Source organism: Oncorhynchus mykiss, chromosome 21 (assembly GCF_057628025.1).
Source record: "Oncorhynchus mykiss isolate SJ-2025 chromosome 21, ASM5762802v1, whole genome shotgun sequence".
NCBI lineage: Eukaryota > Metazoa > Chordata > Actinopteri > Salmoniformes > Salmonidae > Oncorhynchus > Oncorhynchus mykiss.
This window is the reverse complement of record NC_143042.1, coordinates 19,913,262-19,938,958: the sequence shown is the minus strand read 5'-3', so window position 1 is coordinate 19,938,958 and position 25,697 is coordinate 19,913,262. Positions and strand designations below refer to the sequence as shown.

Sequence of the window (25,697 nt, the reverse complement as noted above, 5' to 3'; positions counted from 1 at the left end):
AGATACTGACTGTTAGCACTTGGTGGTCTATAGCAGCTTCCCTCAAGAATGGGCTTTAGGTGAGGCAGATGAACCTGTAGCCATATTACTTCAACAGTATTTAACATGAGATCCTCTATAAGCTTTACAGGAATGTGGTTCTAAATATAAACAGGAACACCTCCACCATTGGCATTTCTGTATTTTCTGTAAATGTTATAACCTTGTATTGCCGGCAGGGGTGTCCATTGACCGGCAGGGGTGTCCTTGTATTTGCATCCTGTAGCACTGATTCCCAAAAAGTTTTGGGACACTGTAAAGTCCATGGAGACTAAGAGCACCTCCTCCCAGCAGCCCACTGCACTGAAGCTAGGAAACACTGTCACCACTGATAAATGGGTGAGAGCCAGGGTGGACAGATGTGTCTCTACACATATTTTATTTGTTCATGTTCAGGTCAACTCTACATTTTGAAGACTACATTAGTAGGCAGGAGGAACCACTCACAGACACTGTGGCTGTGTCCCAAAAGACACCATATTCCCCATTTATAGTACACTACTTTTGACCAGAGCCCTATGGGTCACTAACCCAGCCACTAGCCTCTTCAGTAACCCTCCTCATCTGACTAGCCAAGCAGCCCACTGATGATGACCATTGATTCATAGCAGGGAAATTCTGAATGAACACTGACGACTATGGGCTGAGAGAGACATGCTCTGACCGGTCTGTACTATTCTACCCCCCTCTATTCTCTTCTCCTCCTCCCCTCTCATCAAATCAAGTCAAATCAAACTTTATTTGTGACATGCGCCGAATACAACAGGTGTAGACTTTACCGGGATATGCTTATTTACAAGCCCTTAACCAACAGTGCAGTACAAGAAGAGTTTAGGAAATATTTACCAAATAAACTAAAGTTTAAAAAATTATAAAAATCTCCCCTCATATCCTCTCCTTGCGCCCACTGACACTCACTGCCATACAGGGCTGCCACTTAGCCACAGAACAGGGTTTGACTGATGAACAATTGGATGTTGTGGTGACCTACCAGCTGCTCAGACTTGACACAGAAGAGCTGGACGGTCTTGGCAGCGTTCTTGGCCACTGCCAGAGTCAGACTGGTATCTACCGACGCCACGTTCAGCTCACTGAGGACACACACATAATAATATAACATGTAGGACAATGGAAAGAACAGGATCAGGGCAGGATCAGCAAAAAAAGTGAGATGACCAACAGATGTAAGAAATAATATTTCTGCTTTTTTTCTGAGAATTTTGTCTGAGTAGGGAACAGTGTTTGTGTAGGTGTGTACCTGGTGATGGTCTTGATGATGCTGTCCAGTTCGTCGTGGGAGGGGGGGTTGCGTCCCCCCATGGGGAACACCAGGTTGATGGGGTCAAACAGACGAGACAGAGACTTGGAGAGGTACGCTGCCTCGTAGGGCTGCAGAGAGTCCTTCAAAGCCTTCTCTGGACTACACACAGACACATGTTATTTATCTCATGAATGTGTTTACAAACTATATACAGCAATGGTTCATTATTTTCCTGGTTGTAAACAAACTTCTACATTTGGGAACATGCCTAGAGGCCAGATTCTCGGTCTATTTACACATCTCACACACACTGATCTAGACCCACAGCGAGCGCACAGTGGACTGGTCTGTGGCGCTGGAGCGAGATGAAGACATCAGTAGTGACAGGCTCTGGCAGGCCTACCCTCTCTTACAACTCTCTCTCTCCCTTGCGCTCTCTCGTTTCTCTCACACTGATGAAATGGGGAAGAGGTAGAGAAACCCAAGCTAACAGCAGCCTGTAGGGCCCTCAAGCTTGCACACACACACACACACACACACACACACACACACACACACACACACACACACACACACACACACACACACACACACACACTTCTCCAGCAGCGCTCCAATCTTTAGTTCATCTGGCCAGTCATTTTATGCACCACAATTCATCAGACAGGGCGCTTATTGATTAATGCTGCTCTCTCGTTAACTGAAATATAGCTCAATGAGAACAATGACGACAAGTGCTTTTTGCACACGAGCAAATGTGCATTCAATGTTTGTTCTCCATCTCATCACCACTCCTCTGAATGATTTTGCTCCCTCATATACCTCCCTGTGTCAACCAGCCGATTCATCCATCTCTTCCCACCCCGTCACTTCTCCGTCTGGGCTTCTTCACACTACCTCTTTTCATCCTATTCCCTCACTTTATCCGTTCGTGCAGCTCTCTATCAGCTTGTTAGTGTACCCTCTTTCCATGCACCTCTCTCCCTCCGTCCGCCCGTCCATCCCTCCCCTCTCCCTCCCTTCATCCCCCTCTCTGCCCAACCACAGCAACAGACACCTTGAGTAACAGAGGCAATTTGGCCCACAGCAGCGCCCGTAATTACAAGTTTAAACACTGAGACGACACACACTACACAGGCTGACAGCTCTACATCAGAGAGCAAACAGAGAGATGAAGCGAGAAAGAGGGTATGGGGTAGAGCGAGACAGGCAGAGCAAGGAAATGAAAGAGGTAGAGAGCGGGACGGAGAGAGGGACCCAAGAGAGAAGAGCGTAATAGAGAGAGGGAGAGAAAGAGATTTAATGGAGTCAGGGAGATAACCTGGGCCTGCACCCAGTGGCTTTCATGTACCCATGGTTAATCAACACTGACTCAACTTGACTGAGTGCCAGGGGGATAACCAGCAGGGCCAGGCGCTGTAGCCTGGCACAGGATCTCCTGCTGGGAAACAGGGAGCAGCAAGGGCCCCTGGCTGGGCCTGGAGCGCCACACCATTAGGTTAATGTGTGACTCATATCAGGCTCCAGCAGTTACAGACATACGCTATAGTGTACAGGAGCCATTTCCACCTGTCTGGTCACCTAGCCAACACAACACAATTTAAAACACTCAAGTTGTTGCATCTGTCCAGACATCTACCGGCAGGATAGGGATATGTCAGACCTGAAGTTCACCCAGTAGAGGGTCTACGTCCCAAATAGCACCCTATTCTACGGCTGTCCCTGACAAAAAAAATATATATATTGGTCGACGAGAGTAGTCTGTTCTTTAGAACCAATCGATTGTTCGAAATTTGAAAATTTGTATTTTACCATATATAAAAATCAAATCAAATGTTATTTGTCACATGCGCCGAATACAACAGGTGAAGGTAGACCTTACCATGAAATGCTTACTAACAAAGCCCTTAACCAACCATGCAGTGAAAAAAATATTTACTAAATAAACTAGAGTAAAAAATTAAAATAAAAAAAGTAACACAATAGGGCCTCCCAAGTGGTGCAGTGGTTTAAGGCACTACATTGCAGTTGCTAGCTGTGCCACTAGAGATCTTGGTTAGAGTCCAGGCTCTGTCGTAGCCCAGCGTTGTCCGGGTTAGGGGAGGGTTTGACCGGCAGGGGTGTCCTTGTCCCATCGCGCTCTAGCGACTCCTGTGACAGGCCAGACGCATGCATGCTGACACGCTGAGTTGCAGCGATGAGACAAGATTGTAACTACTACCAATTGGATACTACAAAATTGGGGAGAAAAAGGGGTAAAAGTAAATAAATATTTTACCCCTTTTTCTCCCCAATTTCGTAGTATCCAATTGGTAGTAGTTACAATCTTGTCTCATCACTGCAACTCCCGTACGGACTCGGGAGAGGCAAAGGATGAGAGCCATGCGTCCTCAGAAATATATATATACAAAGTAACACAATAAAATATTGAGGCTATATACAGGGGGCACCGGTACCGACTCAATGTACAGGGGTGCAGGTTAGTCAAGGTCATTTGTACATGTAGGTAGGGGTAATGTTACTATGCATGGACAATAAACAACGAGTAGCAGCAATGTAAGAACAAAGGAGGCAAATAGTTCGGGTGGCCATTTGATTAATTGTTCAGCAGTCTTATGGCTTAGGGGTAGAAGCTGTTGAGGAGCTTTTTGGACTTAGACTTGGCGCTCCGGTACCACTTGTCGTGCGGTAGCAGAGAGAACAGTCTATGACTTGGGTGACTGGAGTCTTTGACAATTTCTTTGGCCTTCCTCTGACACCACCAAGTATATAGGTCCTGGATGGCAGGAAGCTTGGCCCCAGGTATGCACTACCCTCTGTAACGCCTTATGGTCGGATGCCGAGCAGTTGGTGATGCAACTAGACGGTGATGCAACCGGTCAGGATGTTCTCGATGGTGCAGCTGTAGAACTTTTTGAAGATCACGGGACCCATGCAAAATCTTTTCAGTCTCCTGAGGGGGAAAATACATTGTCATGCCCTCTTCACAACTTTCTTAGTGTGTTTGGACCATGATAGTTTGTTGGTGGACACCAAGGAACTTGAAACTCTCGACCCACTCCACACAGCCCGTCGATGTAAATGGGGGTGTGTTCGGCCCTCCTTTTCCTGTAGTCCACGATAATCTCCTTTGTCTTGCTCACGTTGACAGAGAGCTTTTTGTCCTGGCACCACACTGCCAGGTCTCTGACCTCCTCTCTATAGGCGGTCTCAGTTGTCGGTGATCAGGCCTACCACCGTTGTGTCGTCAGCAAACGTAATGATGGCGCTGGAGTCATACTTGGCCACAGAGTCGTGAGTCAAAAGGGAGTACAGGAGGGGACTAAGCACGCACCCCTGAGGGGCCCCTGTGTTGAGGATCAGCGTGGCAGTTGTGTTGTTGCCTACCCGTCAGGAAGTCAAGGATCCAGTTGCAGAGGGAGGTGTTTGGTCCTAGGGTTCTTAGCTTAGCGATAAGCTTTGAGGGCACTATGGTGTTGAACACTGAGCGGTAGTCAATTAACAGCATTTTCACATACAGTACCGGTCAAAAGTTTGAACACTTACTCATTCAAGGGTTTTTGTTTATTTTTACTATTTTCTACATTGTAGAATAATAGTGAAGACATCAAAACCAAAAAATATATTTTAGATTCTTCAAAGTAGCCATCCTTTGCCTTGATGACAGCTTTGGACACTCATGGCATTCTCTCAATCAGCTTCACCTGGAATGCTTTTCCAACCATCTTGAAGTTCCCACATATGCTGTATACTGTAGAAAATAGTAAATATGAAGAAAAACACTTGAATGAGTAGGTGTGTCCAAACTCTTGACCGGTACTGTAGGTGTATAGACACCCTAGGTTTGAATAAAACCAACTATACTGTATGTAGGATACTTTGCCTGATGCTTTAGGCACTTAAATTAAAAATCAACACACAGAAATGACTAAAGAGGGAACAAGAGATCAATATAGCCTAACCAGAAGAAAAAAACCCGTTCCCAACCCGACCCTCTTCCTCCCTCTGGCCTTCTCAGATTCTGCCATTATGCTCCTGAAGTTGCTGATAATAGGCTACACCAGCGGTCGGAAAGTTATCATACCATTTCTACTGATCTGCGTGCCAGTTCTGATTTTCAAATGCACATTTTTGTGGAACAGTTACATTTCATTCATAATAAAGTCTTCACATCTCAAAATCAATATCATGTGGTTAATCAAAATTATATCTAAATGAAAATTATACAAATTCAACTTCTATTGCCATTATCTGAAAATAGCCTACATAAAGCCAACAAATAAAAACACTGTAGGCCATAGGTAGAAAATATCCTGATAAAAATAAATATCCTATAAACCACATTTGCTATTGCATGGCCTGTCTGCAAGGAACTTGAAACATGGTATCAACTTAACTTAGGTCCAGCCTGAAGCTCACACTAGCAATCTTGTAACATTGTATAAAATACAGTTGAAGTCAGAAGTTTACATACACCTTTTCCAAACACATTTAAACTCAGTTTTTCACAATTCCTGACATTTAATTCTAGTAAAAACTCCCTGTCTTAGGTCAGTTAGGATCACCACTTTCTTTTGAGAATGTGAAATGTCAGAATAATAGTAGAGAGAATGATTTATTTCAGCTTTTATTTCTTTCATCACATTCCCAGTGGGTCTGAAGTTTACATACACTCAATTAGTATTTGGTAGCATTGCCTTTAAATTGTTGAACTTGGGTCAAATGTTCCGGGTAGCCTTCCACAAGCTTCCCACAATAAGTTGGGTGAATTTTGGCCCATTCCTCCTGACAGAGCTGGTGTAACTGAGTCAGATTTGTAGACCTCCTTGCTCGCACACGCTTTTTCAGTTCTGCCCACAAATTGTCTATGGGATTGAGGTCAGGGCTTTGTGATGGCCACTCCAATACCTTGACTTTGTTGTCCTTACGCCATTTTGCCACAACTTTGGAAGTATTCTTGGGGTCATTGTCCATTTGGAAGACCCATTTGCAACCAAGCTTTAACTTCCTGACTGATGTCTTGAGATGTTGCTACTATATATCCACATAATTATCTTTCCTCATGATGCCATCGATTTTGTGAAGTGCACCAGTTCCTCCTGCAGCAAAGTACTTTTGTACCCGTTTCCTCCAGCATCTTCACAAGGTACTTTGCTGTTGTTCTGGGATTGAGTTGCACTTTTCGCAACAAAGTACTTTCATCTCTAGGAGACAGAACGTGTCTCCTTCCTGAGCGGTATGACGGCTGCGTGGTCCCATGGTGTTTATACTTGCGTAATATTGTTTGTACAGATAAACGTGGTACCTTCAGGCATTTGGAAATTGCTCCTAAGGATGAACCAGACTTGTGGAGGTCTACAATTTATTTTTCTGAGGTCTTGGCTGATTTCTTTTGATTTTCCCATGATGCCAAGCAAAGAGGCACTGAGTTTGTAGGTAGGCCTTGAAATACATCCACAGGTACACCTCCAATTGACTAAAAAGAAGCTTCTAAAGCCATGACATAATTTCCTGGAATTTCCAGAGTTGTTTAAAGGCACAGTCAACTTAGTGTATGTAAACGTTTGACCCATTGGAATTGTGATACAGTGAGTTATAAGTGAAATAATCTGTCTGTAAAGACAATGAACAAATTGACAACTCAAATAAACCCACATTTTCCCTCACAAGTGTAGCCTAGATTGTGCACTCCTAAAAAGACAACGGTAAGACTAATATTAATAATATATTGAATCTATTAACAGAAATGACCGTAACAAAACAAACATTGTAGATTAGAAATTATAGTAATTAACTGTAAATGTACTACTGGTGTGCCATCCCCGCGGACTCTGCAATGGATTAGTCCAATCAGACAGGCGTGAATCATACCAGTGTCTCATGTGCCATAACAGTTTTTGTATATATTTGCCAATGCTCAACAACAAAAAATGTAATATATTGGGCGACCAACAGCCTATCGACCAAACAATCGACTAAACGGGGTCAGCCCTACCCTATTCCCTATTTAGTGCACTACTTTTTCCCAGGGCAATGAGAGGGTGAGTCTGGTCCAGCAGGACTCTATAAAACTCTGATGTTGACGTTTCTTTATCGAATCGTTTTCTTCAACTGTCCTTCGATTGTTCTCTGTTCTCTCCACTACAAAGCCCTGTCTCTCCTCAGAGAGGTGCCATATAGCTTGCTCCCGTCAGATAGCTACTGCCCTCCGTGACTTCATTCAACTACTTCTTATACCCTCACACTGGAAGCCTTTGGAAAAGCTTTATCTCTCCCCCTTCTTTCACTCTTTCTGGCACTCTGCCCACACACATACACACTTCTATCTCTAACTCGCCCCCTCCTCCCCCATCACTGAGCACTCTAAAATATAGCAGGTTTAATGATAGTTTACTTTCTGCTCCATCCATGCATACCAATCAGTGTGCTGGCTGTGACCGGTTCTGTGGTTTGTTTTAATTGCTAGTGGTCTCCCATATTTAAACTCTCCTACAGCTTTAGTACTCTGTATAAAGAGACAGAGTCTGAGATTCACCACGTATCACGGAATGTGTGTGTGAGAGAGAATCTTCATACTGAAATTATTTCTGTCAATCACAGCAAGCTGGGTCAAATCCCACACTGGTTAGTCAAGGTAAGGCTGTGTGTGTGTGTGTGTGTGTGTGTGTGTGTGTGTGTGTGTGTGTGTGTGTGTGTGTGTGTGTGTGTGAGAGAGAGAGAGAGAGACTCATCCCGAACCGGTCGATCATTGAGTAGGATGTGAAGAGGCAGACTGCATACTGTAACAAAGCCGAGAGAGTGTGCGTGTGTGTGTATATATGTTCACTTCAGACTCACTCGTAGTCGTGTTTGGTTTGTGTGAAAAGGTCCTGGTTGTCCATCTCTGTGGTGGGCAGGTCCATGGCGGTGTCCAGCCCTGCGCTGCTCGATATCACCCCCTGGATGCTGGAGCTGTACTGCTGCAGCCGACGCCACAGGTCGTTATAGAGACGGAGAAGCTTAGGGTACTCTCCCTCTAATGCCTGCTTGAGGAAGGATGAGGCTGGAGAGGGCGAGAGAGAACGAGAGAGAGAGAACGGGGTAGGGGTGAGGAGGAGGTCACAAAAAGAGAAGGATGGGAAGGAGGACGAGCAGAAGAGTGGAGCCGTAAAATGTCACCTTCTATGTTTTAATGACTGCAAAGGTAAACATCTGCTTTGATGCACACTAACAGTCTTTCTGCTCCCGTGAACTAGAAACATCACATTATCCCTGATTACCAGACTAGAACATGGATGAAGGGATGATTGAAACAGAGAGACTATCCTGATAAAAATAAAGCAAAATAAAATAAATGGTGACATTTTCCCGCTCATTATTATGTTAATTACCTGACTTTGCGAGTGATTTGTTGCTCGTTAAGGGATGATATGCAGATTGTTTTAATGTAGATTGATTTGGTGAATGCATAATATAGTGTTTTATAATGATTCATACAGGTTGTTTCAGGCTCTTGTATATTTCCATATGCTAATTGAACCAAAAGGTTATTTCACCATAAGAGAAAGAATAAGAGAAAAAAATGGAAAACATATTTGGTGGAGTGCGGGGCACTGGTACAGAGACAGATGGATAGAGAGAGCCAGCGAGACAAAGACAGAGAGAGAGCGAGGAAGGAGAGATATACTGGGCCTGTGCGGATTAACTCCGTATTGACCAGTGAGAGTGAATGAGGAGCATCATTAACAGGTGATAACACTGTACTGTGTTAGAGCAGGGATCAATAGACACGGATTCGTCCAAGGCAGGCTGCTGTGGGCTTCACGACATGGCAAAGACACACGTAATGATTAGGGTGATGGTGACTGGATCATAGCTTGACTTCGCTCTTTCTTTACCCTGCCAAGAAAACACTTTGTATAGGTTGTGTTGTGGACATTTTCCCTTCGTATCCTTTTCATGTCATCCGCTATCAGTCAATGTTCTCGAGTCTCTCTCACCACCAGAGCATTAGATACAGATCTCGGCAGAAGAAACGGCAACGGCGTCTATAAGAGTTTTTAGAAACAGCTCCATACGCAGTCAACAGATCCTGGAGGTAGGCAGCCCACAGATCGTTGTGTGAAAATAGAGTTAACAGCACCACAGGAACCAAACGCGCCGCTCTTTTACTCACATCTAAAACTACTGACATTTATCCCTTCTGCTGAAATGGCACACTTACTGTATGATAAGGAGGGGGCGGAAACTTTTCTCTGCGGTGTGTGTGGATGGATGCTGTTGGGTTGTCTCTCCACCTTTTATAGGGCCTGTCCCATGGCGGGGTATAAATGAAAGAAGGGGTGTGCGAGTGTGTTTGTATGTGTTTATAGACCCTGTCCCATCTGAAAAGGGGGTATATATCACCAGAGAGGTGTAATCATACCCCGCAGTGGTTGGGACGGGACATGGAGGGGCATTTAGGGTTTATAGGCGAAGGGAAGAGTGATGGCCCACTGTTTGTGCTGTACTGCTGACACACACACACACAAATGCAGGCAAACGCAGGTACAGCATTATTTGCAGGTGGCATAACGCTATGGCTAACAGAGAGAAAATTAAGAGAAACGTAAGAGGGAGAGAGAGAGAGAGAGAGACGCAGAGAGAGAGTAAGCACACACACTGCTACTAGGGTGCATCAGCGTTACTCTGTGAAACAGACATTGCTCTGTAGCCTCACCAGCCGTAGCTCTCTGGAACTCCACCGAGAGAGTGTGTGTGACATCACTCCAAAACGTGTAGAGGATATCAGGCTGGCCGTCCTGCCGAGAGAAGAGAGAAACAACTGAACAGAGAGTCACACAAGGAGACACACACGCACAGGGCTGTGATGAGTGTAGTCTGCGCCCAACAGGCAGAAGGGCAGGGTGACTGCCATTATCATCATTATCTACCAGTGTGATCCTCAGCCACACCAGATGCTGCTATCGCCGCACACATTTATCACACTACAAATCAGCTCGAAACACACACACACACGCGACCACCGTGCTGTGCCATAACCATCACCGTGGACAACAATGACAGCTCATCACCATAATGACAAGTCATAGCAGGGCGTCTTACGATGGGCTGAGGAGGTTTGTCCACTAATGAGGGTCCACTCCTCTGAAGCATGCAGAGCTAGTACACACATCTGACTCAAATAAGAGTCTTGTAACACAGGGAATACACACTGACTAGATAGGGTGGTGAGGACAGAGGAGTGCCATTTTTAAACACACACACAAACGTAAATGCAAACACTGACACATACACACACACACGCATGAACACTCAAAAACACACACACACACAGTTTACTAAACACACACATACACACGACAGAAGTGAAAGTAGAGAGGGAGGGGAAAGTCTAATCAAAACAAAGACATATGAAGGGAGAGTGTGTGTCACCACATCCCTCCATCAACGTGGCCCTCCTCACCTCCTAATATAATCACTGCTAATCAGTGGAGAAGGACACACAGGCATGCACACACACACAGTAGCAGATTAGTGTGTCTTCGAAAGGTGAATTTCAATTATTGAATGGCCGTGTCTCTCAGAAACTAAAGTAAACTAGGCCTACTTTGCTTCATGACATTTTTTTGTTTGTTAAAATCAATTTGCGGGGGCCTCCTGAGTGGCGCAGCGGTCTAAGGTACTGCGTCGCAGTGCTTGACGCATCACTACAGACCCGGGTTTGTTCCCAGGCTGTGTCACAGTTGGCCGTGACTGGGAGACCCATGAGGCGGCGCACAATTGGCCCAGCATTGTCTGGGTTAGGAGAGGGTTTGGCAGGCCGAGATTTCCTTGTTCCATTGCGCTCTAGCGACTGCTGTGGCGGGCCGGGCGCATGCACGCTGACACGGTCGCCAGGTGTACGGTGTTTCCTCCGACACATTGGTGCGGCTGGGTTCCGGGTTAAGTGGGCATTGTGTCAAGAAGCAGTGTGGGGCCTGGCTGGGTCGTGTTTCGGAGGATGCACGGCTCCCGACCTTCGCCTCTCCTGAGTCCGTACGGGAGTTGAAGTGAAGGAATAAGACTGTAACTACCAATTAGGTATCACAAAATTGGGGAGAAAAAAAAAAGTGTAAAAATGTTTGGGTTTAAAAATAAATGATTATTCGTATTTAAAAACAAAAATGTAATGTCTCGCGGGATGGATTGAAGTGCCCGAAGGGCCATACTCTGCCCCCCCCTTGTTTTACACTGTTCTGTGGCCCAACACAAAGAGAATGGAGACACACAGTCCATCAATGTGACCCTGCTAATGTTCAACACAAAACAGACCAGACCATGTGTATGTCCTACTTCTAAACATACGCACACAGGCATGCGCACACACACTAGATCTTAATTGGTGCAAGCTGCTAATAGGTCGACTGCTGTCCTGAATATAAAAGGACAATTACAGGACTGTGGACTTTTATAGAGGATGAAGAGAGATGGAGAGACAGATGGAGAGAGTGTGACAACGGCGGGAACGAGAGGGTGGGGGAATAGAAGCAGAGCGAGGGAGGAAGGGAGCGAAAGAGAGGAGCAGGAGCAAATTAAGAGGTCTATGCTCCTGTAAGAAAGAAAATCGGCACAGCTGAATCTCTTTCAGCTTGTATTAGATAACTCAAGTCCCTCCAAGCTGTTCTGCTTAACAGCCCAGCATTCTGCTGATGCAAGCAAGAGTCAATAAAGCCTGGGTAGGTCTGGTTCAGGACAGGCCCAAGTAACGGACCGATCAGGATGGAGAGAAGGGAATGGGAGAGGGACAGAGGAGGGGAAAGAGGTAGTCAAAAGAGAAGAGAATGATATGCCAAGAGTTTTTTTTAAATTGATTTTACCTTTATTTAACTAGGCAAGTCAGTTAAGAACATATTCTTATTTTCAAATGACGGCCTAGGAACAGTGAGTTAACTGCCTTGTTCAGTGGCAGAATGACAGATTTTTACCTTGTCAGCTCGGGGATTCGATTCGAAGTCCAACGCTCTAACCACTAGGCTACCTGTCGCCCCGGTAGTAGAGGAATAGATGTTGTGGAAGGGTGTGCTGATGACAGTTCAGGGGCAAGAACACACAGGCCTTTTATGAGGACATGGCGTCTCACCTTAATGATCTCACTGATGAAGCAGACGTGAGTGACAGGGTCTCTCTTCTTCGTCAGGACCTTCTGGAGGTGTTGCACCTAAACACAGAGAGGTTACAGGTTAACTCCGTACTCCCTGACTAGGTACATTACTCTACTTCAGCAGGTAAAAATGTGCACATTTACTTTTGAAATATCTGCAAAGATAAAGGCATACCTGTCCGCAAGCGGCACAGATCTGGTCCATGAGTTTCTCTAGGTTGGTCCAGAGAGCAGCTCGGAACGCTGCCGTGTTACCTGGGGTTGGCATCACCGCTCTGCCTGGCGCACCTGACACACACACACACACACACACATGAAATGACACGGGTGAAAAAGCTACACAGGACAAGAGTACCAAAACTGAAACACTATTTTCCTCAACCCCGCCTACCTCTGTTGCCAGTGGGCTGGGTGAGTCCCTTGATGTCCAGGGCGGTGGTGACGTTGTCCTGTATGGTGGTCCGGTAGCCCTCCACCACCCCACTGATGGTCTCCCTCAGACTGCCCAGGTTATAGAACACCTGGAGGGCCGTGCCCACCTGGGTCGGGTTCTACATGGGGACACAGAGGAGAGGAGACAGTTGGTGTGTGCGTGTGTGTCAGGTTCAGTCATTCAACTCCAACCCTATCTAGTCTGAGACAGTCAGTCTTGGAGCACAGTGGAGTCCAATCAACCAACTAAATACATGTCAGACATACTTCTACTGACTGGACAGACACACAGAATGGAGTGTACCTCACACTCTGGAATAGCAGAGAAACACACGTACCGACTGGCGCGCGCGCGCACACACACACACACACACACACCCAAGTTCAGACGATTGACGTCACTATACGCAAGGGAGGGGCTGGTCTAAAAAATGGGTCATATTCAACAATTCTCCTCAGCTAACGGGAAAAGATCAGGATACGCAACTACTCAGACATTTCTCGGTGTGAGTGTGTGTGCGTGCATGGTTGTGTGTGAGTAATTATTAGTAGGGTCTGATAGCAGCTCTTATTAAGGAACAAGCACTCAGGACTAATAGGAGCTTTGTTCACCATCATCCAGAAACCGCTCACACCCTCCCCATCTCTCACTCCCCTCTCTCCTCGCTGTTGCACACATGAAACAGAGATTGAGGTCAGACCCCAGTCTTCTAGCTCCCTCCCTCTCCATCTCATTTCTCTGGCCTAATGAGTTCTTGGAAACACAGTTTCAACTCTCTCCATTCCTAACTCAGGGCCATTTAGGAAACTGCCCCTAAAGTCAGCTCCAGCTGGGTCATAATCAGGAAGCCAGCGCCAGAGCTCAGTGAGGTGTCAGCTGGTGGATGTGATAATGTCAAGACCCTGTCATGGAGCCTCGACCCCAGCCGTCTGGAAGGCGTGACACTATATGTCTCATGTCTGCAGTCCATGGATTGGTCAATAGGGTGACACAGGTGTTGAGTAAACCATGCTGTTATCATGTCAAAAGCCATGACACAGTATTTGTAATGCCAAAGAGTTTGCTGTGGATAAAAAGGATGCGTCCGTGCATGACACACACAGAAATACACTAACTGACGAGGGGCGATATTTGATCAGTTCTTTGCGAGCTTGAGCTCTGCAGCGTCCGTCCGGGTCAGGTGGGTAGGTGTGTGTGTGTGTGTGTATATATATATATATATATATATATATATATATACAGGGCTCTGTGCAGGCCAGTCAAGTTATTCCACACCGATCTCAACAAACCATTTCCATATGGACCTCGCTTTGTGCATGGGGGCATTGTCATGCTGAAACAGGAAAGGGCCTCCTCAAAACTATTGGAAGTTGGAAGCGCAGAATCGCCTAGAATGTCATTGTATGCTGCGGCGTTAAGATTTCCCTTCACTGGAACTAAGGGGACTAGACCGAACCATGAAAAACAGCCCCAGACCATTATTCCTCCTCCACCAACCTTCACAGTTTACACTATGCATTGATGCAGGTAGCCTTCTCCTGGCATCCACCAAAGCCAGATTCGTCCATCGGACTGCCAGAAGGTGAAGTGCGATTCATCACTCCAGAGAACGAGTTTTCACTGCTACAGAGTCCAACAGCGGCGAGCTTTACACCACTCCAGCCAACGGTTGGCGTTGCGCATGGTAATCTTAGGCTTGTGTGCTCGGCCATGGAAACGCTTGGCTGCTCGGCCATGGAAACCCATTTAACGAAGCTCCCGACAAACAGTTATTGTGCGGACGTTGCTTCCAGAGGCAGTTTGGAACCCAGTAGTGAGTGTTGCAACCAAGGACAGATCATTTTTAGCACGTCAACACTCGGCAGTGCCGTTCTGTGAGCTTGTGTAGCCTGCCACTGAGCGGCTGAGCCGTTGTTGCGCCTAGATGTTTCCACTTCACAATAACAGCAGCTCTGTCCGCAAACGGGACGGGCCTCACCACTTAAAAAAAAAAGTATTATTTACCTCAAATCTGAAATCCACAATAGAAGCTAGCCAGAAGCTAACCAGAAGCTAGCCAGAAGCTAGCCAGAAGCTAACCAGAAGCTAGCCAGTTTACTGGCTAACGTTAGTATTCAGCTAACCACGGTTGATGGTCATCAGCTATCCTTTAGCTCGAAAAGCTATCGCCAGTTTTGTACAACGCAACTCAGACCAGAACATACCGGACCTATTTTTCTCTCCATATCCCCGGATTTCAACCGAAAGCTCTGGACATTTACACCTAGATCTCTCAGCTATCTAGCTGCTATCTGTGTGACTATTGGCTTACGTCCATCCCGGAGCAAACATCAATTATTCCGGAGCTAGCCAGCTGAAGAGTTCCATCAGCCACTCCTGGGTCACAATCCCCTATCCGGACACGTTTTACTGCCGACGCGGCGCCCCCCTGGGCCTTCACGACTGGACTACCGATGTTATCTGCCCGAGGGAGTTATCCAACTGGCCCGTCCTTCGCGACGTTACCTGAACGCCCATCTGCGGCCCGCTAATCGTTAGCTGTCTTATCAGCTGCTATCTGAATAGATCTATCGGACAATTTTTCTTGGGCCACTATAACTATATCTATTTTGCCAATTGGATTGATCCCCTCTACCACACAGAACCCCACTAATTGACCGACGGAAACGCACGAGGTGGTTAAAAACAGACCTCCATCCTATGCTAGCTTGCTACCGATGGCCCGGCTAGCTGTCTGAATCGCCGTTACACCAACCAACCTTAGTACTAACTGGACCCTTTTGACAACTCGACTAAGCATGCCTCTCCTTAATGTATATGTGCCTTGTCCATTACTTTTCTGGTTAGTGTTTATTGGCTTAATTCACTGTAGAGACTCTAGCCCCGCTCATTATACCTTATCCAACCTTTCAGTTCCACCACCCATACATGTGATGACATCACCTGGTTTCAATGATGTTTCTAGAGACAATATCTCTCTCATCATCACTCAATACCTAGGTTTATCTCCACTGTATTCACATCCTACCATACCTTTGTTTGTACATTATATCTTGAAGCTATTTTATCGCCCCCAGAAACGTCCTTTTACTCTCTGTTCCGGACATTCTAGACGACCAATTCTCATAGCTTTTAGCCGTACCCTTATCCTACTCCTCCTCTGTTCCTCTGGTGATGTAGAGGTGAATCCAGGCCCTGCAGTGCCTAGCTCCACTCCTATTCCCCAGGCGCTCTCTTTTGATAACTTCTGTAACCGTAAAAGCCTTGGTTTCATGCATGTTAACATTAGAAGCCTCCTCCCTAAGTTTGTTTTATTCATTGCTTTAGCACACTCTGCCAAACCGGATGTTCTAGCCATGTCTGAATCCAGGCTTAGGAAGACCACCAAAAATTCTGAAATCTTCATCGATAACTACAGCATTTTCAGACAAAATATAACGGCCAAAGGGGGCGGTGTTGCAATCTACTGCAGAGATAGCCTGCAGAGTTCTGTCCTACTATCCAGGTCTGTACCTAAACAATTTGAACTTCTACTTTTAAAAAGGCACCTCTCTAAAAACAAGACTCTCACCGTTGCCGCCTGCTATAGACCACCCTCTGCCCCCAGCTGTGCTCTGGACACCATATATGAACTGATTTCCCCCCATCTATCTTCAGATCTCGTGCTGCTAAGCGACCTAAACTGGAACATGCTTAACACCTCAGCCATCCTACAATCTAAGCTTGGTGCCCTCAATCTCACTCAAATTATCAATTAACCTACCAGGTACCACCCAAAAGCCGTAAACACGGGCACCCTCATAGATATCATCCTAACCTCTAAATACACCTCTGCTGTTTTCAAACAAGATCTCAGCGATCACTGCCTCATTGCCTGCATCCGTAATGGGTCAGCGGTCAAACGACCTCCACTCATCACTATCAAACGCTCCCTGAAACACTTCAGCGAGCAGGCCTTTCTAATCGACCTGGCCGGGGTATCCTGGAAGGATATTGACCTCATCCCGTCAGTAGAGGATGCCTGGTTATTTAAAAAAAATGCCTTCCTCACCATCTTAAATAAGCATGCCCCATTCAAGAAATTTAGAACCAGGAACAGATATAGCCCTTAGTTCTCCCCAGACCTGACTTCCCTTAACCAACACAAAAAACATCCTATGACGTTCTGCATTAGCATCGAACAGCCCCCGTGATATGCAGCTTTTCAGGGAAGCTAGAAACCAATATACACAGGCAGTTAGAAAAGCCAAGGCTAGCTTTTTCAAGCAGAAATTTGCTTCCTGCAACACAAACTCAAAAAAGTTCTGGGACACTGCAAAGTCCATGGAGAATAAGAACACCTCCTCCCAGCTGACCACTGCACTGAGGATAGGAAACACTGTCACCACCAATAAATCCACTATAATTGAGAATTTCAAGAAGCTTTTTTCTACGGCTGGTCATGCTTTCCACCTGGCTACCCCTACCCCAGTCAACAGCACTGCACCCCCCACAACAACTCGCCCAAGCCTTCCCCATTTCTCCTTCTCCAAAATCCAGTCAGCTGATGTTCTGAAAGAGCTGCAAAATCTGGACCCCTACAAATCAGCCGGGCTAGACAATCTGGACCCTTTCTTTCTAAAATGATCTGCCCAAATTGTTGCAACCCATATTACTAGCCTGTTCAACCTCTCTTTCGTGTCGTCTGAGATTCCCAAAGATTGGAAAGCAGCAGCGGTCATCCCCCTCTTTAAAGGGGGGGGGGCACTCTTGACCCAAACTGCTACAAATCGGAGGGTCTGTTGTCCGGGCCTCTGGCCGTCTCTATGGGGGTGTCTCAGGGTTCAATTCTTGGACCGACTCTCTTCTCTGTATACATCAATGATGTCGCTCTTGCTGCTGATGAGTCTCTGATCCACCTCTACGCAGACTACACCATTCTGTATACTTCTGGCCCTTCTTTGGACACTTTGTTAACAACCCTCCAGATGAGCTTCAATGCCATACAACTCTCCTTCCGTGGCCTCCAATTGCTCTTAAATAAAAGTACAACTAAATGCATGCTCTTCAAACGATTGCTGCCTGTACCTGCCCGCCCGTCCAACATCACTACTCTGGACGGTTCTGACTTAGAATATAAGGACAACTACAAATACCCAGGTGTCTGACTCACATCAAACATCTCCAAACCAAAGGTATATCTAGAATTGGTTTCCTATTTCACAACAAAGCATCCTTCACTCATGCTGCCAAACATACCCTTGTAAAACTGACCATCCTACCGATCCTCGACTTCAGCGATGTCATTTACAAAATAGCCTCCAATACCCTACTCAATAAATTGGATGCAGTCTTCACAGTGCCATCTGTTTTGTCACCAAAGCCCCATATACTACCCACCACTGCGACCTGTACGCTCTCGTTGGCTGGCCCTCACTTCATACTCGTCGCCAAACCCACTGGCTCCATGTCATCTACAAGACCCTGCTAGGTAAAGTCCACCCTTATCTCAGCTCGCTGGTCACCATAGCAGCACCCACCTGTAGCACGGGCTCCAGCAGGTATATCTCTCTGTTCACCCCCAAAACCAATTCTTCCTTTGGCCGCCTCTCCTTCCAGTTCTCTGCTGCCAATGACTGGAACGAACTACAAAAATCTCTGAAACTGGAAACACGTATCTCCCTCACTAGCTTTAAGCACCAGCTGTCAGAGCAGCTCACAGATTACTGCACCTGTACATAGTCCATCTATAATTTAGCCCAAACAACTACCTCTCCCCCTACTGTATTTATTTATTTATTTTGCTCCTTTGCTATATTGTATTTACTTCGACACCATGGCCTTTTTTTTGCCTTTACCTCCCTTATCTCACCTCATTTGCTCTGATTGTGTATAGACTTATTTTTCTACTGTATTATTGACTGTATGTTTATTTTACTCCATGTTTAACTCTGTGTTGTTGTATGTGTCGAACTGCTTTGCTTCATCTTGGCCAGGTTGCAATTTTAAATGAGAACTTGTTCTCAACTTGCCTACCTGGTTAAATAAAGGTGAAATTTAAAATGTTTAAAAATAAATACAGAAGAAAGTCCTATTTGGTAAAATACCAAACCCATATTATGGCAAGAACAGCTCCAATAAGCAAAGATAAATGACAGTCCATCATTCCTTTAATATGACATGAAGGTCAGTCAATCCGGAAAATGTCAAGAACTTTGAAAGTTTCTTCAAGTGCTGTCGCAAAAACCATCAAGCGCTATGATGAAACTGGCTCTCATGAGGACCGCCACAGGAAAGGAAGACCCAGAGTTACCTCTGCTGTAGAGGATAAGCTCATTAGAGTTAACTGCAACTCAGGTTGCAGCATAAATAAATGCTTCACAGAGTTCAAGTAACAGACACATCTCAAAGTCAACTGTTCGGAGGATATTGCGTGAATCAGGCATTCGTGGGCGAATTGCTGCAAAGAAACCACTACTAAAGGACACCAATAAGAAGAAGAGACATGCTTGAGACAAGAAGCACGAGCAATGGACATTAGACAGGTGGAAATCTGTCCTTTGGTCTAATGAGTCCAATTTGAGATTTTTGGTTCCAAGGGCCATGTCTTTGCGACAAGAATGATCTCTGCATGTGTGGTTCCCACCGTGAAGCAAGGAGGAGGAGGTGTAATGGTGCTTTGCTGGTGACACTGTTGGTGATTTATTTAGAATTCAAGGCACACTTAACCAACACGGCTACCACAGCATTCTGCAGCGATACATCATCCCACCTGGTTTGCGCTTTGTGGGGCTATCATTTCTTTTTTAAAAGGACAATGACCCAAAACACACCTCCAGGCTGTGTAAGGGCTATTTGACCAAGAAGGAGAGTGATGGTACTGCATCAGATGACCTGGCCTCCACAATTACCTAACCTCAACCCAATTGAGATGGTTTGGGTTAAATTGGACAGCAGATTGAAGGAAAAATATGCCAACAAATGCTCAGCATATGTGGGAACTCCTTCAAGGCTGTTGGAAAAGCATTCCTCGTGATACTGGTTGAGAGAATGGCAAAATATACTTTGATTTGTATAACACTTTTGGATTACTATATGATTCCATATGTTATTTCACAGTTTTGATGTCTTCACTGAAATTCTACAATGTAGAAAATAGTAAATAATGTAGAAAAACCATTGAATAAGTAGGTATTGAGTGGAGAACAGGAGGGCTTCTTAAAGAAAAACTAACAGGTCTGTGAGACCCGGAATTCTTACTGGTTGGTAGGTGATCAAATACTTATGTCATGCAATAAAATGCAAATTAATTACTTAAAAATCATACAATGTGATTTTCTGGATTTTTGTTTTAGATTCCGTCTCTCACAGTTGAAGTGTACCTATGATACAAATTACAGACCTCTACATACTTTGTAAGTAGGAAAACCTGCAAAATCGGCAGTGTATCAAATACTTGTTCTCCCCACTGTATATATAAATAAATACATAGTATATGCCCTGTTGGGGCTCTGTGGCAGCTCAGTGCCAGTGTGAGATGTTTTCACGTTGCCTCGCCCCAGGGTAATACACAAACACCTTTTGTTCCCAGTGTAGCAGGTGCCGAGGGGGATCTTTCTCTTTCGGCATAACAAAAATCAGGCTAATTGGTTTGGCTTGATTGGGCACACACACACACACACACACACACACACACACACACACACACACACACACACACACACACACACACACACACACCAGGAGTAGTGAGACCTTCGCTGTCGACCGGGAGGTGAGAGGAGCAGGCTAAAAATAGCCCCACTCAGTCTTAATGAGCATGTGGCAGCATACACGGGCTGCTTCCCAAATGGCACCTTATTTTCTACATAGTGCACTACGGGCCCTGGTCAAAAGTAGTGATCTATGTAGGGAGTAGTGGGCCGTTTTTGGAATTTACATTAACTCCCCCCTTCCATTTGGTTTGTACACTGCTGCTACTCACTGTGTATTATCTATGCAGTCACTTCACCCCTACCTACATGTACAAATGACCTCTACTAACTTGTACCCCCGTACATAGACTCGGTACTGGTACCCCCTGTATATAGCCTTGTTATTGTTATTTTATTGTGTTACTTTTTACTTTTGTTTATTTGGTAAATATTTTCTTAACTCTCTTGAACTGCACTGTTGGTTAAGGGCTTGCAAGTAAGCATTTCACGGTAAGGTCTACACTTGTATTCATCGCATGTGACAAATAAAGTTTGATTTGATTTGAGACACAGCCACACAGTACAGGGGAAGAACCCACCCTTCACAGACCATTACTGTATTGTTGTCGTCAGGCAGGCAGCTGCATCCTTATAGACACCATGTCAGATAACATCATTAAACCAGACAGGGACTGTAATATTCACAGTGCTGAGTAAACACAAACACCTGGCTAGGTTCTTGGCTTCCTCCACTGCTAGGCCTATTCCTTGACATGAAAGTGATGCACTGACCGTGAGGCTGCTGTCATGGCTTCGACATTTCTCATTTCAAGAGACGTCCCGGTAATAAAAAATTATTCTGAACATATGAACGTAGCCAAGGTCACAGTGTTACATATTCAGCCGGCAGAGCCTGCCTCTTTACAGATGGCCTGGGTCCGCAGTATTAAAATATATATCTCTATGGCTGGGCCTGCTGCTAGTACAAGGTTGGTGTGAACTGGATCCCACACACTCATGGAAGACATCCAAAAAGGTACATCATCACACAGAAAACAACCATTTCTCATTATAAGTGAGGAGGATAGCAGGCCATATGTGCAGGCATATTCACATTCACAGGAGTGAGAAAGGCTTATTTTGGTGGTTACAAGATTAGATGCGTTTCTCTAGAGGAAGGTGGGCAACCATGGAGAAGAGGCTTTGCATGCTGTGTCTCGATTTTGTTTCGGAGAGAGGCATGCTTTAATGTTTGTGGTTTTGTTCTTTCTAAAACATTACAGGCAGGTTTAATGTTTGTTTTTTGGTGTGCACGCATGTGTGTGTGTGTGTGTGTGTGTGTGTGTTGTGGAGGAGGGTCTCTAAAAATCATTGACATTTCTCTAATAAAGACACATTTCATGTTTGGTGGGTTGTGTGTGTTTGATGGTGGACTGGGGGGGTGTCACTTCCTGATAGGAAGGTTTACTGTTTGACTGGTATTTGAGTGAAAGCAGCTTACAGGAGCTGTAATGTGAGCTACAGGGGGCCTAGCCATCAACAGTATGAAGCATTGTAACCAGACACATACATTCACACACACAGCTTTTCTTTGAATAAGGAATTCATTATACAGAATGCATACCAAGGACGACGACTGACTCAACCTCAGAAACATTCCTCTTTCATTTACCTCTGCTAGAATGAATCATTGAATGTAAGTCATCTCTTGTGATCTCGTTTATTTTCCCCAGAGGATTTGAGGTCAGTGGTGTTAAGGCACTTCTGGGAGTAGTTGTAGCCAGCTTCGAGGTAGCTCCCCCTGTTAAGAGAGACTGAGGCAGTGATGTGAATGACAACCCTCTGCTTTGCACTTCCTTCCTAGAGACACCTGTTGGCCTGAATCATTACCCACTGTCCATACACCCTATTAGCTTTTACCACTGAGTGGACATTCACTTTCACTCATTCACACACACTCACTCACACTCAGAGGGTGTGACAAGAAATTGGTCAAACAAACCAATCGCTGATAAGAGGATGGGTGAGATGGTTTCCACACATGCTGGTGGGTTATGTACCATCTGACGTTTGCTTTCCTGTGTGTGTGTGTGTGTCTCTCTCTCTCTCAGTTTTATGACAAATATGTGTTTTGAGGTAACAATATCAAACAACGCCTATGACAAATAGGTATGACCTGACTGGGCATATGTCTGTCTGGGGTAGATGTCCACCCATGGAGTATGTGTCTGTCCTGAATGGGGTTCATGACTGGGCATATGTCTGTTTTAGGGTCATCTATAAAAATGCTGGGCAGGCCCAGTTGCCCATTATTTTGCCTACCATGACTATGTCCCCATAGAACGACAATGCCTTCATTCACAGGGCACGAGTGGTCACTGAATGGTTTGATGAGCATTAAAACGATGTAAACCATATGCCGTGGCCGTCTCAGTCACCAGATCTCAACTCAATTGAACACTTATGGGAGGTTCTGGAGCGGCGCCTGAGACACCACCATCAACAAAACACCAAGTGATGGAATTTCTTGTGGAAGAACAGTGTAGAATCCCTCCAGTAGAGTTCCAGTCATTTGTAGAATATATGCCACAGTGCATTGAAGCTGTTTGGCTGTGGTGGCCCAAAGCCCTTTTAAGAAACTTTATATTGTTGTTTCCTATATTTTGTCAATTACCTGTATGTTGGACATTTTCACTTAGGTGTGTACTCACTTTTGTTGCCAGCGGTTTAGACATTAATGGCTGTGTGTTGAGTTATTTTGAGGGGACAGCAAATTTACACTGTTATACAAGCTGTACACTCACTACTTTACATTGTAGCAAAGTTTCATTTCTTCGGTGTTGTCACATGAAAAGATATACGCAAATATTTACAAAAATGTGAGGGGTGTACTATCTTTTGTGATATACTGTATGTATATACAGTGGGTCAAAAAAGTATTTAGTCAGCCACCAATTGTGCAAGTTCTCCCACTTAAAAAGATGAGGCCTGTAATTTTCATCATAGGTACACTTCAACTATGACAGACAAAATGAGGGAAAAAAATTACAGGCCTCTCTCATCTTTTTAAATGGGAGAACTTGCACAATTGGTCGCTGACTAACTACTTTTTTGCCCCATTGTGTATGTGTGTGTGTGTGTGTGTGTGTGTGTGTGTGTGTGTGTGTGTGTGTGTGTGTGTGTGTGTGTGTGTGTATATATATATACACTGCTCAAAAAAATAAAGGGAACACTAAAATAACACATCCTAGATCTGAATTAATGAAATATTCTTATTAAATACTTTTTTCTTTACATAGTTGAATGTGCTGACAACAAAATCACACAAAAATTATCAATGGAAATCAAATTTATCAACCCATGGAGGTCTGGATTTGGAGTCACACTCAAAATTAAAGTGGAAAACCACACTACAGGCTGATCCAACTTTTATGTAATGTCCTTAAAACAAGTCAAAATGAGGCTCAGTAGTGTGTGTGGCCTCCACGTGCCTGTATGACCTCCCTACAACGCCTGGGCAAGCTCCTGATGAGGTGGCGGATGGTCTCCTGAGGGATCTCCTCCCAGACCTGGACTAAAGCATCCGCCAACTCCTGGACAGTCTGTGGAGCAACGTGGCGGATGGAGCGAGACATGATGTCCCAGATGTGCTCAATTGGATTCAGGTCTGGGGAACAGGCGGGCCAGTCCATAGCATCAATGCCTTCCTCTTGCAGGAACTGCTGACACACTCCAGCCACATGAGGTCTAGCATTGTCTTGCATTAGGAGGAACCCAGGGCCAACTGCACCAGCATATGGTCTCACAGGGGGTCTGAGGATCTCATCTCAGTACCTAATGGCAGTCAGGCTACCTCCTCTACCTTTCTTTCTGACCCAAAGAAATGCCAACCCACACCATGACTGACCCACCGCCAAACCAGTCATGCTGGAGGATGTTGCAGGCAGCAGAACGTTCTCCACGGCGTCTCCAGACTGTCACGTCTGTCACATGTGCTCAGTGTGAACCTGCTTTCATCTGTGAACAGCACAGGGCACCAGTGGCGAATTTGCCAATCTTGGGTTCTTTGCCAAATGCCAAACGTCCTGCACGGTGTTGGGCTGTAAGCACAACCCCCACCTGTGGACGTCGGGCCCTCATACCACCCTCATGGAGTCTGTTTCTGACCGTTTGAGCAGACACATGCACATTTGTGGCCTGCTGGAGGTCATTTTGCAGGGCTCTGGCAGTGCTCCTCCTGCTCCTCCTTGCACCAAGGCGGAGGTAGTGGTCCTGCTGCTGGGTTGTTGCCCTCCTACGGCCTCCTCCACGTCTCCTGATGTACTGGCCTGTCTCCTGGTAGCGCCTCCATGCTCTGGACACTACGCTGACAGACACAGCAAACCTTCTTGCCACAGCTCGCATTGATGTGCCATCCTGGATGAGCTGCACTACCTGAGCCACTTGTGTGGGTTGTAGACTCCGTCTCATGCTACCACTAGAGTGAAAGCACCGCCAGCATTCAAAAGTGACCAAAACATCAGCCAGGAAGCATAGGAACTGAGAAGTGGTCTGTGGTTATCACCTGCTGAACCACTCCTTTATTGGGGGTGTCTCGCTAATTGCCTATAATTTCCACCTGTTGTCTATTCCATTTGCACAACAGCATGTGAAATTGATTGTCAATCAGTGTTGCTTCCTAAGTGGACAGTTTGATTTCACAGAAGTGTGATTGACTTGGAGTTACATTGTGTTGTTTAAGTGTTCCCTTTATTTTTAGAGCAGTATATATATATATATATATATATGCGGGTGTGTCTATGTGTGTTCTGGGAGTAGTTCCAGCTACAGCAGCTTCCAGGTAACGTCACCTGTCAGAGAGACTGAGGCAGCGATGCAAATGACAACCCTCTGCTTTCCACTTCATTGGTTCCTTCCTACAGACACCTGTTGGCCTGAACCATTACCCACTGTCCATAACTTTTACCAGGGAGTGGACATTTACACACACACATGCACACACTCGGTGTGTATTTGTCAAACAAACCAATCGCTGATAAGAGGATGGGTGAGAATGTTCAGACACATGTAGGTGGGTTATGTACACTCTGACATTTGCTTTCCTGTAAGTTTGTGTGTGTGTGTCTGTTTGATGACAAAGGTCCAATCTGCTTTGATGTAACAATATCA

The 25,697-nt window shown here is 45.4% G+C and overlaps 1 protein-coding gene across 2 annotated transcripts in view; it reads right to left on the bottom strand.

Moving 5' to 3' along the window:
• The window catches only part of cog5 (component of oligomeric golgi complex 5), an 88,749-nt gene that overhangs the window by 14,293 nt on the left and 48,759 nt on the right, over positions 1 to 25,697 (bottom strand). For both annotated transcript variants that reach the window (XM_021577402.3, XM_090214170.1), the window contains exons 8-14: positions 12,814 to 12,973; positions 12,598 to 12,710; positions 12,402 to 12,479; positions 9,999 to 10,080; positions 8,138 to 8,342; positions 1,298 to 1,459; positions 1,031 to 1,130 (exon numbers count right to left, since the gene is read on the bottom strand). In XM_021577402.3, coding sequence (XP_021433077.1) covers positions 1,031 to 1,130; positions 1,298 to 1,459; positions 8,138 to 8,342; positions 9,999 to 10,080; positions 12,402 to 12,479; positions 12,598 to 12,710; positions 12,814 to 12,973 — 900 coding nt within the window. The remainder of the gene's footprint in view (positions 1 to 1,030; positions 1,131 to 1,297; positions 1,460 to 8,137; positions 8,343 to 9,998; positions 10,081 to 12,401; positions 12,480 to 12,597; positions 12,711 to 12,813; positions 12,974 to 25,697) is intronic.